Here is a 16,742-nt window from a genome sequence, read left to right on the forward strand (position 1 = left end):
GCAGCGTGTTCACCACGGTAAAACGCAAAGTATTGTTCTTGCAATGTACCGAGTCATTTTGTCTGTGTTATTTGCTGGTTGCTTTCTGGGTTTTGACCTTTCTGCTTTCTGAATTAGAAAAGGAGCTATCATCTGTGCCTATCGTGAGCAACTCAAAGCCCTCAACACCAAATACATCATCACTGTCATCTGCTTGGACAAGTTCCTATGCCAGCAACGCCACAGGTCCCTACCTCCACTATGAACCCCAAACTCAGGAGGAGTACGGCAGACGATGGGAGAAAGGGTCAGATCCAATGCAAGTTGGCAGTTCCAAGGTGTCCCTGGAGGAGTTGTACTGTGGGGGCTTGGGCCACTGGGTCATGGACTGTCCTGAGAGACCTTCTACCTCTAAAGTGAGAGAAGATTTCTGGCTTTCCTGTCTGTTGCTGAAGGTGATTTTGCACCATACTCATGGGTCTGTTGTGGTTTCAGCATTAGTGGACGCCAGGGTGGCTGTCAACCTAATCGACCATCATCTCACAGAGGATCTTCACCTCCTCACATGACCATGCAAAACCCCCCTGCAAGTGACGGCCATCGATAATCGTCCCTTCGGGGAGGGCCTCATCAAACATCCGACCAGCCCACTCACCCTCCAGGTTGGCCTTTTACACTTCGAGGAAGCCATGTTCTATGTCATCTCCTCCCCTACTAACCCCATCATCCTGGGCTTCCCCTGGTTTCAGCATCACAACCCTGTCATGTCTTGTCAACAGTACTCTGGACGCCGCCATTCAGCTAACCGGGCTAACCGGGCTAACCTCGTTTCGTGCCGACAGAAATGCAGCTCTGTGGGGTAAGACTCATGGTGACGGTGTGTGTGTTTACATCAACATGGAATGGTGCAAGAACTCTCTGCTTGTTTCAAGTTACTGTTCATTGCTAGTGGAGTTTGTGACTGTTAGATGCAGACCATTTTATTTCCCACAAGAATTCACCACTGTATTTATTGTCGGAGTATACATTCCCCCAAGTACTAATGCTAAGGAGGCTCTGTGTCAACTCTATGGAGCTATTAGCGAGCTGCAGAATGCTGACCCCGATGGACTGTTTATTATCTCCAGAGATTTCGATCATGCAAATCTCAAGTCTGTTCTCCCTAAATTCCATCAGCATGTGGACTTTTCAACCAGAGGAGAGAACATGCTGGATCTTGTTTACTCAAACATTCTTGGCATGTATAGTGTGGAGCCCCGCCCCCACCTTTGCTACTCAGACCTTGATTCCAGCATACAGACCACTCATCAGATGCACCAAACTGGTTCTGAAACAGGTTAAAACCTGACCAGCAGAAACCATCTCTGCTCTTCAAGACTGTTTCAAGTGCACTGGCTGGGACATGTTCAGGGAGGCTGCAACCAACGGCGAAACCACAGACTTGGAGGAATACATATCATCAGTGACCAGCTACATCAGAAAGTGCATCGATGACATGACTGTCTCCAAGTCCATCACCACACAATCAGACCAGAAGCTGTGGATGACCGCAAAGGTGTGTGTGCTGATAAAATCCAGAGACTCTGCCTTCAGAGCTGGAGACAAGGATGTCCTAAGAACAGCATGGTCCAAACTGTCTCAAGCCATCAGAAAGGCAAAGCGTGCACACTCCCAGAGAATCCACGGCCACTTCCAGAGCAGCGGTGACACTCTATGCATGTTGCAAGGCATCCAGTCTACACCAACTACAGACCAGCTCCACCTGCCTGTGACAGTGATACCTCCCTTCCAGATGCGCTGAACAGCTTCTATGCTCAGTTTGGGGCACAAAATGACATGACTCTACACAGAGTTAACCCACGGAAAGCTTCTGGACCAGACAACATTCCTGGCAGAGTGCTCAGGAAATGTGCAGAACAGCTAGCAGATGTCTTCTGTGAAAAAGTGACCCAGCCATTTCGATTAGCGCAGCACTCATCCCTTGTAATACTCTGCTATAGCGCTGTGGGTGTACACACATCCTACTAGCATACTGGCCGCTCATACACATACACAAATATCACTTCCATTTTCACCCCCCCCCAACAATAATTCACGCTGCGCCTAACACACATACACTTAAAGTTTCTGTGATTTTTTTTTTATTTTGTTTTGCTTTAAACCTTTACCTGTGTTCAGGTATTTACCTGCTATTTCTTTTGTGTTTCTTCCTCGTGTTGTGTTTTTCTGTAATCGACCAGCCAACCCGAGCACCACCTTGAGGCCTGGCTAAATAGAGCTGGTTCAGGCACAATAAAAGGACTGTTCCATTTTGTTTTGAAGAAGGGGATTTTGCAGTTGTCAGTTTATTATTAATGTTTATTTTCTTTTTATATTATGCTTAATCATATAACTCATTATATAAAGATTTATATATGTATATGTTGGGTATATAATGTTTATGTATTTGTTTAATTACAAATATGTACATATTTATTTCCACCCACACTTTAGTAATTCTACACACTGGTTTGATCCAAGGGGAGAGGAATGCACTTTAAAAGAGGGCCCCAAACCAGTGTTGGGTTGTTGTGTGTTTTTGGTTGGAGTGTGAGCGTGCAATCGTGGTGCCATGAGCAAAATTTCAAAACAGAAGTTTGTATAGAAGAATCTATCTATCTTTATTTGTTTATTTATTTGTTTCCTTCTTTATATATAATATCTTTATTTTCACTTTTGAGCACTGTAAATAAACCGTCACCTTTTTCACTACACCATCTGCGAGTATTGCCATAATTTTTTGTTCTTTGTATTTTTCCCCTTTTCGGATATTTTTTTCCTGGTGTTGGTGAACCCATTCACCCGAGAACGAGCCTAAGAAGACTTGTTTGCCTCACATCTTCACTGACATCTTCAACATCTCCCTGAGCAGTGCCGTCATCCCAACTTGCCTAAAGTCCACAACCATCATCCCTGTGCGGAAAGAAGCCTCGAGTGTCCTGTCTCAATGACTACTGTCCCGTTGCACTCACACCCATCATCATGTTGTGCTTTGAGAGGCTTGTCATGAGGCACATCAAGAACCCGCTGCCACCATCACTAGACCCCATGCAGTTTGCTGGTTGCCTTCAGACCCCTACAACCAGACTGTTGAACAGCTTCTTTCCTCAGGTAATCGGGTATCTCAAAAGAGAACTGAACTGAGTTGGACACAGATGCACACACACACACACACTCAAAACAGAGAACTGTTCTCCAACAGAAGACTGGTTTGTGCTGGACACGGTGTCACACACACACACACACACACACACACACAACAGACAGCTGGTCTTAACAAAGAACTGAACTGAGCTGGACACACACAAAATTTATCTTGTTTACATGCACATGTCACTTTTACAGTGATCTTGTTAACATGTACATTTTTTCATTTCACGCACACACTCATGCAATCACACACTATGGGCAGTTTAGAGACTGACCAAGGATGCTGGAGGTAAACTAGGTATAACTAAATTACTTCTGTTACTTCTGCTGATTTATTCACTGTCCTAAACCTGTTTCTATCCTTTTTTTGCACCCACTGTCAAACACTGTTTTTTTTGCACAGCAGTCAGCATTATGTGTCTTGTTTGTCTGCACTGTCTTGTCATCCTGTGCACTTATGTTGTATGTTTAGTTTTTTAAAGAATGCACCTTATATGCATCACCTGTACTTTGTTTTTGTTCTGTGTAGCACCTCTGGTCCAGGAGGAACGTTGTTTCACGTCACTGTGTACTGCATAAACTATATATGGTTGAAGTGACAACTTCTTTGACTTTTGACTTTTTTTAAATATCACACTTCCAGAGACAGTGCCTCCGCAAAATCCTGTCACGTCCTTGTCTCTCTACCTCCATCAAAAGTCCTGGCAAACCAATGAGCACCACAATACCATATGAATACCAGGACTTATGAGAAGTTTTTATCGAGAAACGAACTTGTTACCCAATGCCATGCTGCCCAAATGCAAGGTTTACTCCCTTTCTCTCCACGAGACCAAGGCAATGGAGGAGTACAACAAAGAAGCCCTAGCCACGGTGTACATCAGGCCTTCCACCTCGCCGGCAGCCACAGGCTTCTTCATAGAAAAAAATTATGGGAGTCTATTCTTGTGCCTATTTCTCAAAAGCTGACCTCAGCGAAAGCTAACTACAACACAGGCAAATGAGAAACAAGAAATCTGAAGAATAAAGATCAGGTCCCTTTTATTTATGCTAACGCTAGTCTGTAGTATGCTAGACTGTATCCTGCTGTGTTGTGAAAAGTGGAACTGGAGCAGAGCGAAATCTAGAGATTCATCCAGCAGCTGAAGTTTTCTCAGCCACACCAGTTCATCTTGTGTCGTATCGGTGTGCAGTGTATCGGTGAACTACAGCACACACAGGGTAAGGAAACAGCTGATGAAGACTTTACTCCTGAAAGCTGCACAAATTTCAAAAATACAGTATCTCACAAAAGTGAGTACACCCCTCACATTTTTGTAAATATTTTTATTTTATCTTTTCATGTGACAACACTGAAGAAATGTCACTCTGCTATTACAATGTTACAATGTAAACACTTGATGAGAGAGAAGAGAAACAGTATTTCTATTCCTCTGTAGGTCTGCACATATGGTGGTGTTGACAAATAAAGAACCTTGAACCTTAACAACAAAATCCTGCTCTCTGTGAAAATATAATATAACACAACACACTGGAAACCATACCAACCTAACATACACACTGCACTACCACTCAGGAGGAAACACACAGCAGGTGAACTGGGGAAATACAAACAGGTGAACACAATCAAAGCAGGAAATTGAGCAAACACAAAAGAAGACATTTTAAAATAATTGAATGACAGTGCCCTCTGGTGGAAAATGTCCATGATGTCCTTAGAGAGAGTGCTGATGAAGGATCAGATCCTGCTGTTTAATGCTAAAAAATACAACTTGATAAAAAAAATATCAAACTGTCCCTAGATGAGAAGGACGTCTGAAAGGTTAGATTTACAGACTAAAAGGAAAATTTATTAACTGTTTATTAAAGCTGCAGGATTTGTCTGATATAAACACAGTCTCTGACTTGAGCTGAGGATTTTTTAAAACTCTGTGTTCCTCAGTTTAGTGACTGTGTGTCTGTTTCCTGTGCAGTGAGCGTGATCTCCATGGAGGTGATGTACATGGTGGGAGGACTGGGTTTGACCTGGATTGTGGAGGAGTGGGTGTCGGACTACACCATCACCGTTACGCTGCTACACATCAGTCTCACGTTCAGTGCAATGTATCCAGACAAATAACACACACACACACAAACACACACACACTCTCTCCATTTTTTTTAAATATATCTTTATTGAGAAAACATGTAAGATAGAAAAATCTTCAAAGAAAATAATTTTTAAATATAGCTGCAAGCAGCAATGATGGGCCCTCGCACTATGGGCCATCACTACACGGTGCCATCGCCGCCCAGGCGCACCAGACACAGTGGGCACAGTGGGTACATGCATTAAAAGGGGAAACATCAAAAGGACAAGAGTGACAATTTGGGTCTAATGAAAGTGATCACACCAAAGTCCACTGATGGCAGAAAGAAAACTAACTCTCCGTCTAAACAATATAAGGGCAAAAGTGACAGTTTGGGTGTAATGAAACAGATCATAGCAATGTCCAGTGATGTGAAAAGGGACAATGACTCTCCCTCTAAACTATATTTCTGTATCAGTTTATATACAGAGAGAGAGAGTCACCCAGGAAAAAATGTCTACTTTTTCTTTTCTTGAAGTCTATATATACATTTTTTGGTTGACTCTGTATATATAAATTGTGAACATGAAGCCATATTTAAAAAAATAAAAATGAAGTGGAAAGATCCTCTAGTGGACATAGTCTAGTACTGCAGGAGTCAGGCCAAAACCATGTCCAGTCAATGCACTGATAAATGTAAAAATTTGTTGTGAGCCGTTTGAGCGTCACAAAATCATGAACCTAAGCAGAATCACTCACAACCAGTTGTTCTTTCTATGTACATTTTTTTGAAACTTTAGGACTTTCCACTGTTAAGATATAAGAACATTAATTTTCTTCTATTATGTCCTGACAATAGCAACATCATTCAAAATATCACAAATTCCTTCACCGTTTCACATCAGCCATGCCCTGACATTATTCTGACTGATTCTCAACCAAATCAGGTGAAAGGAAGAGAAAACATTAGAGATTTCTAAACGTGACACACTTCCTGCTGCCAGTTGGTGGCGCTATGACTGACACTCACAGTAGTCATGTCCATGTGATCAGCTTTCTTCTCTTAACATAAACTTGAGGTTTGATGTACATCACACAATAGACACCAAAGTTATTAGCCACTTCCTGTTTCCTTTTATTCGTCATAAGTTTAAGGGCTCCTCACGGCTGAACCGTTTGAGATCAAAAATCCCTTCGCAATTTTAGATCCTCAATGTCTTCAGATCATATTGGACCCTGTTTGGTCAAAATCATACAAATCCCCTAGGAGGAGTATATCAAATTCCACTGGGTGCGTTTTTCAAACATCCCAAAATAACTGACTTCCTGTTAAGCAGATCCCATGACAGGTGCATGAACGTCATTTACCTCAATGAGATCTAAATGTATACCGGCTCTCATGCATATACGTGCAAGTGAATATAAGCTGTGCATCTATATTTCTGACAAAGTTCCAGGGGGCGCTGTGACAGCCCTGTGCCACGCCCGGTGAGCAGCCACACTGGACTTTCTCATAAACATTTACACTCTCTATGGGAAACATTTTGGAACATTAGGCCTTTCCACTCGTAAGATATGAGAAGATTCATTTTCTTCTATTATGTTCTCAGTTAAATCGTCACCATAGTAACACGATTCAAGGTATCAGAAATTCCTTCACAGTTTGACATCAGCCATGTCCTGACATTATTCTGACTGATTTTGACCCAAATCAGGTGAAAGTAAGGGAGAAAATATTAGAGATTTCAAAAAGTGACACACTTCCTGCTGCCAGTTGGTGGCGCTATGACCGAGACTCACAGTTGTCATATCACTGTGATCAGCTTTCAATGCTTAACAAAATGCTAAGGTTTCATGTAGATCACATAATGTACACAGAAGTTATTAGCCACTTCCTGTTTCGTTTTATTCGCCATAAGTTTAAGGGCTTCTCACGGCTGAACCGTTTGAGATATCGAAAATCCCTTCGCAATTTTGCATTATCAATGTCTTGAGATCATATTAGCCTGGGTTTGGTGGCGGTTGTATCAATGTCTTGAGATCATATTAGCCTGGGTTTGGTGGCGGTTGTATCAATTCCCTAGGAGGAGTATTTCAAATTCCATTGGGTGCATTTTGCAATCAACTCAAAATACCTGACTTCCTGTGGATTAGACTTAATGACATGCAGTGTGAAAGTTGTTCAGTTCAATGAGATCTAAGTGTGTACCAAGTTGTACATGGATACGTGCAAGTGTGTATCAGCTATGCAGCAAGATTTTCCAGGGGGCACTGTAACGGGTGTGTGCCACACCCAGGGCCGAGCCACAGTGACGTCCTAATGGCCGCAGATTCCAACCTGTCTGCTGATTTTCAAGAGTTTTTGAGCATGTTAAGGGGTCCAAAATACCCTGAAAGTTTGAAAAAAATAAAAAAATAAAAAAATAAATATAAAATTCTAAAGAAAACAATAGGGCTTCCACACCTACGGTGCAAGGACTCTCTCTCCATATTTTATAGTAATCTTTAAGTTTCCCCTTAATACTGTGTGTCAATTTTTCCAAAGCAATACAGTGTGATAAATTTTTTAACCAATGATGGACCTTCTATTTTCTTCCAATAAAATGCTATTGACCATCTTGCAAGAACTAAACAGATGTCTATCATTTTAATTTGGTATCTTGATCCTGATATACCGACAGGAATTAGACCTAACACACACATTTCAGGAGTCACTGGAATTGGTTTTAAAATAATTGAAGAGATTAATGTTATCACTTTTTGCCAGAATGTCCGAATAACATCACATTCACAGCTGATGATAATTACTTTTGTACATGAGATTGAATGTGATTGGTTTATTCTGAACACAGACACACCCCCAATTATAAAGCTGTACATACTTACACAACCAGGATATTGTAAAGTTTATAAATGTTTCATTAAAATAAGTTTCTTAATTGTTAAAAACCTATAAACCTCACTTCTGTAAGTGTCTGTGGATAATAAAATGATTACCACATTACAAAGAATGAATATTCTGTGTGGGTTTTAGATTTACATTTTAGTGCTTCGGTGATCAGGAGCGATCTCTCTATAATGTGGAATCTTGTTGAAATTAAACACTTTTCTATAAGATCATTTGTGATACAATTTCTACTTGTTACTGACCACAAAACACCAGATACATCTTATTCTGGATCACACAACGTCACTTCTGATCGATAACCAAATCCAAATCCAGCATATAGGGGCTGAGTGAATGTGGTGTGGACTCTGTGGAGGAGCTCCATGGTGTCAGAGACACTGTAGAAGGACAGAGTTCCTGCACTGTGATCCACATAAACTCCTATTCTGGAGGATGATGGAACTCTGAGATCAGTCTGAATGTTGTCGTGATAGAAAGAGAGAGAAGAAGAACACCACCACAGACTCCAGGACTGATTGTTGCGTCCAAACCAACACTCATCATGCCGTCCTTTCCTGCTGATGTCTTTATATGAGACTGATATGGACACACTACCACTCCACTCCACCTCCCAGTAACAGCGTCCACACACACTCTCCTTACACAACACCTGTCTGTAGTAGTCAAATCTCTCTGGATGATCAGAGTACTGCTGCTGACTCTTACTGACTCTCAGCACTCTGTTGTTCTCAGACAGAATGAGGTTAGGATGTGTCGTGTTGGGATCCAGAGTCAGATAACAGAAATCTAAAATAAAAGAGAAAAACAAACTGAACAATGTGAACATGTTGGGTTTCATTCACACAATACTGTATATTCATGTGAAGTGTGTGTGTGTGTGTGTGTGTGTGTGTGTAATTTACACTTCTGTTTGTATGTGTCTGTGTGTGTGTGTGTGTGTGTGTGGGTGTGTGTAATTTATACTTCTGCTTGTGTGTGTGTGTGTGTGTGTGTTATTACACTTTGGCTTGTTTGTGTGTGTGTGTGTGTGTGTGTGTGTTATTACACTTTGGCTTGTTTGTGTGTGTGTGTTTGTATGTGTGTGTGTGTCTGTGTGTGTGTGTGTGTGTGTGTGTGTGTGTGGGTGTGTGTAATTTACACTTCTGTTTGTATGTGTGTGTGTGTCTGTGTGTGTGTGTGTAATTTACACTTCTGTTTGTATGTGTCTGTGTGTGTGTGTGTGTGTGTGTGTGGGTGTGTGTAATTTATACTTCTGCTTGTGTGTGTGTGTGTGTGTGTGTATGTGTGTGTGTTATTACACTTTGGCTTGTTTGTGTGTGTGTGTGTGTGTGTGTGTTATTACACTTTGGCTTGTTTGTGTGTGTGTGTTTGTATGTGTGTGTGTGTGTGTGTGTGTGTGTGTGTGGGTGTGTGTAATTTATACTTCTGCTTGTGTGTGTGTGGTTTATATGTCCCTATACTAAAGAAACCTGCTTTGGATCCCTCTGACATCAAGAACTACAGACTGGTATCAGTCCTCTCCTTTCTTTCAAAAATTCTCGAACGAATTGTTTATATACGAATTTTGAATAACCTCCATAATCCCAACCAGTCTGGCTTCAAAGCAGCACATTCCACAGAGACAGTCACTGAGAAACTACATACTGCTAGATCAGCCAAGCAGTCATCGGTCCTCATCCTCCTTGACCTTTCTGCAGCATTTGACACGGTTAACCACAAGACTCCCTTGTCCACCCTCAGGAGTCTTGGAATTTGTGGAACAGCATGGGAATGGTTTGCTTCCTACCTGAATGGTCGCTCATATCAGGTAACATGGAAGGGATTGACATCTGCCCCATGCAGACAATCTACTGGTGTCCCACAAGGCTCAGTACTTGGTCCTCTCCTTTTCTCCCTCTACACTCACACTCTTGGCAAAGTTATATCCTCACACGGCTTTTCATACCACTGCTATGCTGATGACACCCAACTTATCTTCTCCTTCCCTCCCTCAGATACCACAGCTTCTGCCCGGATCTCAGCGTGTCTGGCGGACATTTCATCTTGGATGACAGCTCATCAGCTGAAACTTAATCCCAGCAAAAGTGAACTGCTGGTCATCCCAGGTGATTCATCCCCAGCCCAGGATCTTGGATTATCTCTGGACAACTCAATGATCTCCCCTTCAGCCACTGCTCGCAACCTTGGGGTAACCATGGACAATCAACTGTCCTTTTCCTCCCATGTTGTCAATGTGACACACTCATGTCAGTTTTCTCTGTACAACATTAGAAGGATTCGACCATTTCTATCCACACAGGCTACTCAGGTGCTTGTTCAGTCTCTGGTCATTTTGAGACTGGACTATTGCAACTCTTTACTGGCAGGTCTTCCTCTGAATGCAATTCGTCCACTGCAAATGATTCAAAATGCAGCTGCATGGCTTGTTTTCAACCTGCCCAAGTTCTCCCACACCACCCCACTGCTGCTCCTCCACTGGCTTCCGGTAGCTGCATCAGATTCAAAGCACTGACCCTTGCCTACAAAGCCAAGAATGGACCAGCACCATCTTACCTCAAAGATCTTATTACTCCTCGCACTGCACCTCGCTCCATCCGATCCACTAGCACTGCCCGACTGGTCCCACCATCTCTCAGGGTAAAAGGTAGGTATTCATCTAGACTCTTCTCTGTTCTGGCACCGAGGTGGTGGAATGAACTTCACCTAGATGTCCATAGAGTCTCTGACTGTCTTCAAACAACGTCTTAAGACCTACCTTTTCCTGAGGCACTTAAACTAGCTCTTATCTTTCCCTGTTTATGTATTGTTATATGGTTAATAAAAAAACAAAACAAAAAAAACACCAATTTTAGGCGAATGGTATCCTGAGTCTGTAATCTATCGAACCAGTGTTAACATTTTCACTGACAGAGACTTAAAGCACTTTTGTATGTTGCTCTGGATAACAGCGTCTGCCAAATGCCAGAAATGTAAATGTAAATACACTTTGGCTTCTTTGTGTGTGTGTGTGTGTGTGCGTGTGTGTATGTGTAATTTATACTTCTGCTTGTGTGTGTGTGTGTGTGTGTGTATGTGTTATGACACTTTGACTTGTTTGTGTGTGTATGTGTGTGTGTGTTATGACACTTTGACTTGTTTGTGTGTGTATGTGTGTGTGTGTTATGACACTTTGACTTGTTTGTGTGTGTATGTGTGTGTTATTACACTTTGGCTTGTTTGTGTGTGTGTGTGTTTGTATGTGTCTGTGTGTGTGCATGTGTGTGTGTTATTACACTTTGACTTGTTTCTGTGTGTGTGTGTTATTACACTTTGACTTGTTTCTGTGTGTGTGTGTGTGTGTGTGATTTAAACTTCTGCTTGTTTGTGTGTGTGTTTGTGTGTGTGTGTGTTTTTGTGTATGTGTCTGTGTGTGTGTGTTATTACACTTTGACTTGTTTCTGTGTGTGTGTGTGTGTGATTTAAACTTCTGCTTATTTGCGTGTGTGTTTGTGTGTGTGTGTGTTTGTATGTGTCTGTGTGCATGTGTGTGTGTTATTACACTTTGGCTTGTTTGTGTCTGTGTGTGTGTGTTTGTATGTGTCTGTGTGTGTGTGTGTGTGCGTGTGATTTACACTTCTGCTTGTTTGGGTGTGTGTGTTTTGTGTATGTGTCTGTGTGTGTGCATGTGTGTGTGTGTTATTACACTTTGACTTGTTTCTGTGTGTGTGTGTGTGATTTAAACTTCTGCTTATTTGCGTGTGTGTTTGTGTGTGTGTTTTTGTATATGTGTCTCTGTGTGTGTGTGTGTGTTATTACACTTTGGCTTGTTTGTGTGTGTATGTGTTTGTATGTGTGTGTGTGTGTAATTTACACTTCCACTTATGTGCTTGTGTGTGTGTTTTTGTGTATGTGTGTGTGTGTGTGTGTGTGTGTGTGATTTACACTTCTGCTTCTTTGTATATATGTGTGTGTGTTTGTCTGTGTGTGTGTGTGTGTGTGTGTGTGTGTTAGACGTACAGTTCAGAAACTCTTCTCTGCTCTGTGGCTCTGGTAGTGAAATGATCTGAACTGCTGCAGCTGTGGAGAGAAAAATGGAAATGAAGACAAAAAGCATCATCAGGTTGTGTAAAAGATGGAAACAGTTGAAAGTGATACAGTCAGTTTATTCATTTGAAATCAGTATTTTACTTCAAAGTGTCAGGTGAGCAAACTGGTTGCAGAAAAGTAAGCAGGAGCATGGCTAAGAAATAACACTTCACAGAGCGAGTAAAGACGTCCATCATTGTGTTTCTCCAGCAGGAGCAGCTCCTCTTACCATGTGGAGGGATTTTGTTGAATTCCTCCTCACAGAATTCCTCCAGTCTCTTCTTCAGATCTGAGAGAGAATTCCTCACTCCATCAAATGACAGATGTTGAGGGACAGTGATTCTGGACGTGTCAAACTCTGGTCTTCGTAATGGAGGAGACCGACGTCCAGAAGCTAAAGCCTACAGAGAAGAAATGAAATGAAAGACACACTTGTGATGTCAGACAGGGACATTTATTGCTGCTTTAATGAGAGGTGTTTTAGAGAGTGTGTGAGGAACAGCTGGCTCTGTAGATCAGACAGTGAGTGTTACCTGGAGGAAATGGATGTGATCGTGTGTGTGTGAAAGCTGGTCCAGCTCAGTGACTCTCCTCTGAAGATCAGCAATCTCCTGCTCCAGTTGCTCCAGGAGTCGTTCAGCTCGACTCAGTTCAGCCTTCTCCTGAGCTCTGATCAGCTCCGTCACCTCCGAGCGCTTTTTCTCCATGAAGCTGATCATCTCAGTAAAGATCCTCTCACTGTCATCTACTGCTGTCTGTGCACTGAGCTGTTAGGACACACACACACACACACACACACACACACACACACACACACACACACAGAAGATATAAATCTCATCTATCATTCCCTCTCTTACTGGGACTCTAAATGACTGGTTGTCCATGTTGTGTGTGTTTCTAGGAGCAGCTCTGTCTCTGCTCACTGCTCACCTTTATAGTGTTCACAGCCTGTTTCAGCTCCTGCACCTTCTTCTGCTTCTCCTGGATTCTCTGCTGGAATTTCATCTGATCCTCCTTTAACTCACTCTGAGGACACATCAGTTATATCCATAAGGTTATACAGTGAAACCTTGACTTACGAGTGACTCAACTTACGAGTTTTTCGAGATATGAGCTGTCGCTCGGTCGATTTTTTGCTTTAAGATGAGCCGAGATCTGAGTTACGAGCGAGCGAACGCCACCCATCACTTGGTCGCCCAGCGAGAGGTCAGTTCACGTGGTTATCTCTCCAGGTCGTGCACTGGCTATGTGTAACAACACTTCCTCACTCATTTTCCAAACATTTTAAAACGCCCTGCAAATGAAAGCGTGGAAAGTGTGGCGAAAAAGGCAAAAGTCAGTAAAGAAGAAGATTAAGTGAAGTGAAAAAAAGTAAATCAAAAGTAGCAATTAAGTTTAGCAAAAAAGTGTAGCATAGTGTGTAAGTTAAATTTAGCAGTTAATTGTAGCATTAAGTGTGTAGCGAGTAAGTTAAGTTAAGCAATAGAGCACGAAATGAAAAACTCCCTCCTCCACCAATTTCTTCCCCCTCCACTAGCATCTTCGTCTGATCTTCAACGTAAATACACTTAATAAAAACAATTTATTTCTTTACATTTTTTTTTATTATGTATTATTATTTTTTATATATTATTTGTTATTTATAAAGCACATTTTTCTTATTTAAAAACGTAAAAAAAAAATTGGTGTGGTTTTTTGGGGGTTGGAACCGATTAATAACATTTCAATTCATTTTAATGGAGAAATTTGATTTGACATACGAGCAAATTGAGTTACGAGCTCGGACACAGAACGAATTAAACTCGTAAGTCAAGGTATTACTGTACAGTGGATATAAAAAGTCTACACCCCTGTTAAAATGACAGGTTTAAATCCTTTTCCAATTTTTATGTGAAATTGCAACCAATATATTAAAGTGGAAACAAACTAGAATCATTTTAGGAGAAAAAAAATAAAAAATAAATAACCTGGTTGCATAATTGTGCACTCCATTTTATAATTAGGAAAGTGTCAGTGTTCAGAATCAACCAATCCCATTCAAACTCATGTTAAATACTGAGAGATACGTTTACTTAATACATTTACTTTACTTAACTCTTCAATCACAAGTTCAATCTTGTAACTGACCAAAGCTGCTAAATCTAAATGAGAAATATCATTGGGATGAGTTCTCACCTGTTTCTCAGTTCTTCCTGCTGCAACTGATACAGCGTCATGGCCTTTATGTTTATCCAACATGCACAAAGAGCAAATACACCTTTGGTCAGTACGACAGTAGATCTTCAACACTTCATCATGTTCAGAGCAGATCTTCTCTTGTAGATTTCCAGAGGCATCAGTTAATGTGTGTTTTTTCAAAGCAGGAACTTCATAGTGAGGTTTCAGATGAGTTTCACAAAAGGAGGCCAGACACATCAGACAGGACTTGACGGCTTTGTGTTTTCTCCCGGTGCAGAAATCACACTCCACATCTCCAGGTTCGGCATAACAGTGAGCAGGAGAAGCAGCTTGGACTTCAGTCTTCTTCAGTTTCTCCACCACTTCAGCCAGCATGTTGTTTCTGCGTAGAACAGGCCTTGGAGTGAAAGTGTCTCTGCACTGAGGACAGCTGTAGACGCCCTTCTGATCCTCCTGATCCCAGCAGCCATTAATACACACCTTACAGAAACTGTGACCACAGGGGATAGCCACCGGATCCTTCAGGAGATCCAGACACACTGGACAGATGAACTGATCCTGATCTACTGAAATACTGGCTTCAGCCATTTTCCTGAACTCACAGACAGAGAGAGATCGGTCTCGTTTTCCCTGAAACTTCCTGGTTCTGTGTATGTGTGTGTGTGTGTGAGAGAGAGAGAGAGAGAGAGAGGGAGGAGGAGGAGGAGCACAAACACAGAGAAGTTATGAACACTCCTCTGTTAACCATTTCATCTCCCTTCAGTACATAAATATAACCATGTAGCTGCTCCTCCAGCAAAACCCTCAGCCTGATAAATTCCAGTTATCACAATTTAACACTTTATTCCATGTGATTTCTTTAAAATTATTTTTAAAATGTTCTGAAAAGCGCAGTGCTTGTAACCTGGCAGGAATCTGTAAGTGTGATGAGTGGAAGACTGCTTTCAGCACCTCTAGTGGTCACTACAAGTACTGCATCATGCTATATTGGCTCTCTAGTGTCCCCTTGATGTTCCTGTGTTTAATAAATGATGTGCTGAGGGACATGCTGTCTTTCTGGTGTCATTCATTGATGATTATCATTGATTATTTTTATACGTTGCAATTTCACATTAAAGTTGGAAAAATTATGACGATTTATCTTGGTTACATTTTTCACATCCCAAAAACAAAAACATATAAATTTTTACACACACACACACACACACAAATCCAAAGGATAGTTAGCAGTGTGTGACACTAAAACAGTCCAGAGTGTAACACCTACCTCTCCAGTCTCTCACACAAGAAGCATTAGAATCCTGAGTGTATCACAATGTTTATCAGATTCCTCATGACCATCCTGTCCTGCAGACTCCTGGAACAAACCTTTCATACTGAAACTGCTCTGCTATTTATATTTCACATGAATGTAACTAATGAGCAAGTCACGTTGTGTTTAAAACAGTCAAAAACAATGCTGTTACTAAATTGTCTGAATAATTTATTTTTATACACAAATAGTTAATCATTATTATTATTTTAGCTGTTCATGCTGTAAATCAGTGGTTTATTTATGGTGCATCACTTATTGAAAAGATGCATGCAGGACATCCTCTTCACCAGCAGGTGTCGCTTTTGTACGCTGAGAGGAAAGGTTTAAATAGTGCAGTTTCCTTTCGAGGAAACGAGACGCTGCGTCATGGCTGACTCTATGGGAACACTTCTATGTGGAAGTTGTGTCTGAAGCTCTTATTTAAAAAGAAATTTTGCTCTCCTTTCTTTCTGACTTGCCGATTTCTCGAGATATTTCTCTTGCTTCCACATTAATCAATACCTGTCCGTTAACTGACCATCTGCTGATATGTAATGAAACTTATTGAGAATGTTCCAATCACATGAGGCCAAATATATAAAAACAATATTGAGTCACTAACAACAAAAGTGGGTGGGAAAATTTGAAACAAGCCAATCAGAGCTCAGCCTCAAGGTACATGCTTTTCAAAAGTTTATGGACCTACAGTACATACACACTCATTTGTCTACTGCTCCACACACACACACACACACAAACATATGAACGAAAGTACGACTAAATGATTTATGCTTTTAAATTTTATGATATTTTGTTATTAAAATCTAAAGTTATTCTTAATGTATTATAGTAGTATTCTTATGGCTAACTTTAAGGGGGCGGTGCCCCAGCACCCCCTATTGACCGGCCGGCACTGTAGACAATTACTGAGATGCAAGATTGCCCCAAATGGCAATATGCACTTACTTGTTGGTGCATCATTAAGTGTAATATCTAGATTACAATCAGAAGATAGTCAGTTAAAGTCAAGTCAAAGTCAAAGAAGCTTTATTGTCAC

The 16,742-nt window shown here is 41.3% G+C and overlaps 1 protein-coding gene across 1 annotated transcript; it reads right to left on the bottom strand.

The window, feature by feature from the left end:
* Window positions 1-6,189: 6,189 nt before the first annotated feature.
* On the bottom strand, window positions 6,190-15,250 carry LOC131353777 (E3 ubiquitin/ISG15 ligase TRIM25-like). The gene is made up of 6 exons (XM_058390845.1): window positions 14,389-15,250; window positions 13,144-13,239; window positions 12,744-12,977; window positions 12,440-12,611; window positions 12,142-12,201; window positions 6,190-8,931 (listed from the first exon to the last, which is right to left on the bottom strand). Exons 1-6 carry the CDS (start codon window positions 14,977-14,979, stop codon window positions 8,408-8,410), a joined length of 1,677 nt encoding a protein of 558 aa, XP_058246828.1. The 5' UTR covers window positions 14,980-15,250; the 3' UTR covers window positions 6,190-8,407.
* Window positions 15,251-16,742: the final 1,492 nt, after the last annotated feature.

This window comes from Hemibagrus wyckioides, linkage group LG06 (assembly GCF_019097595.1).
Source record: "Hemibagrus wyckioides isolate EC202008001 linkage group LG06, SWU_Hwy_1.0, whole genome shotgun sequence".
Classification (NCBI taxonomy): Eukaryota; Metazoa; Chordata; class Actinopteri; order Siluriformes; family Bagridae; genus Hemibagrus; species Hemibagrus wyckioides.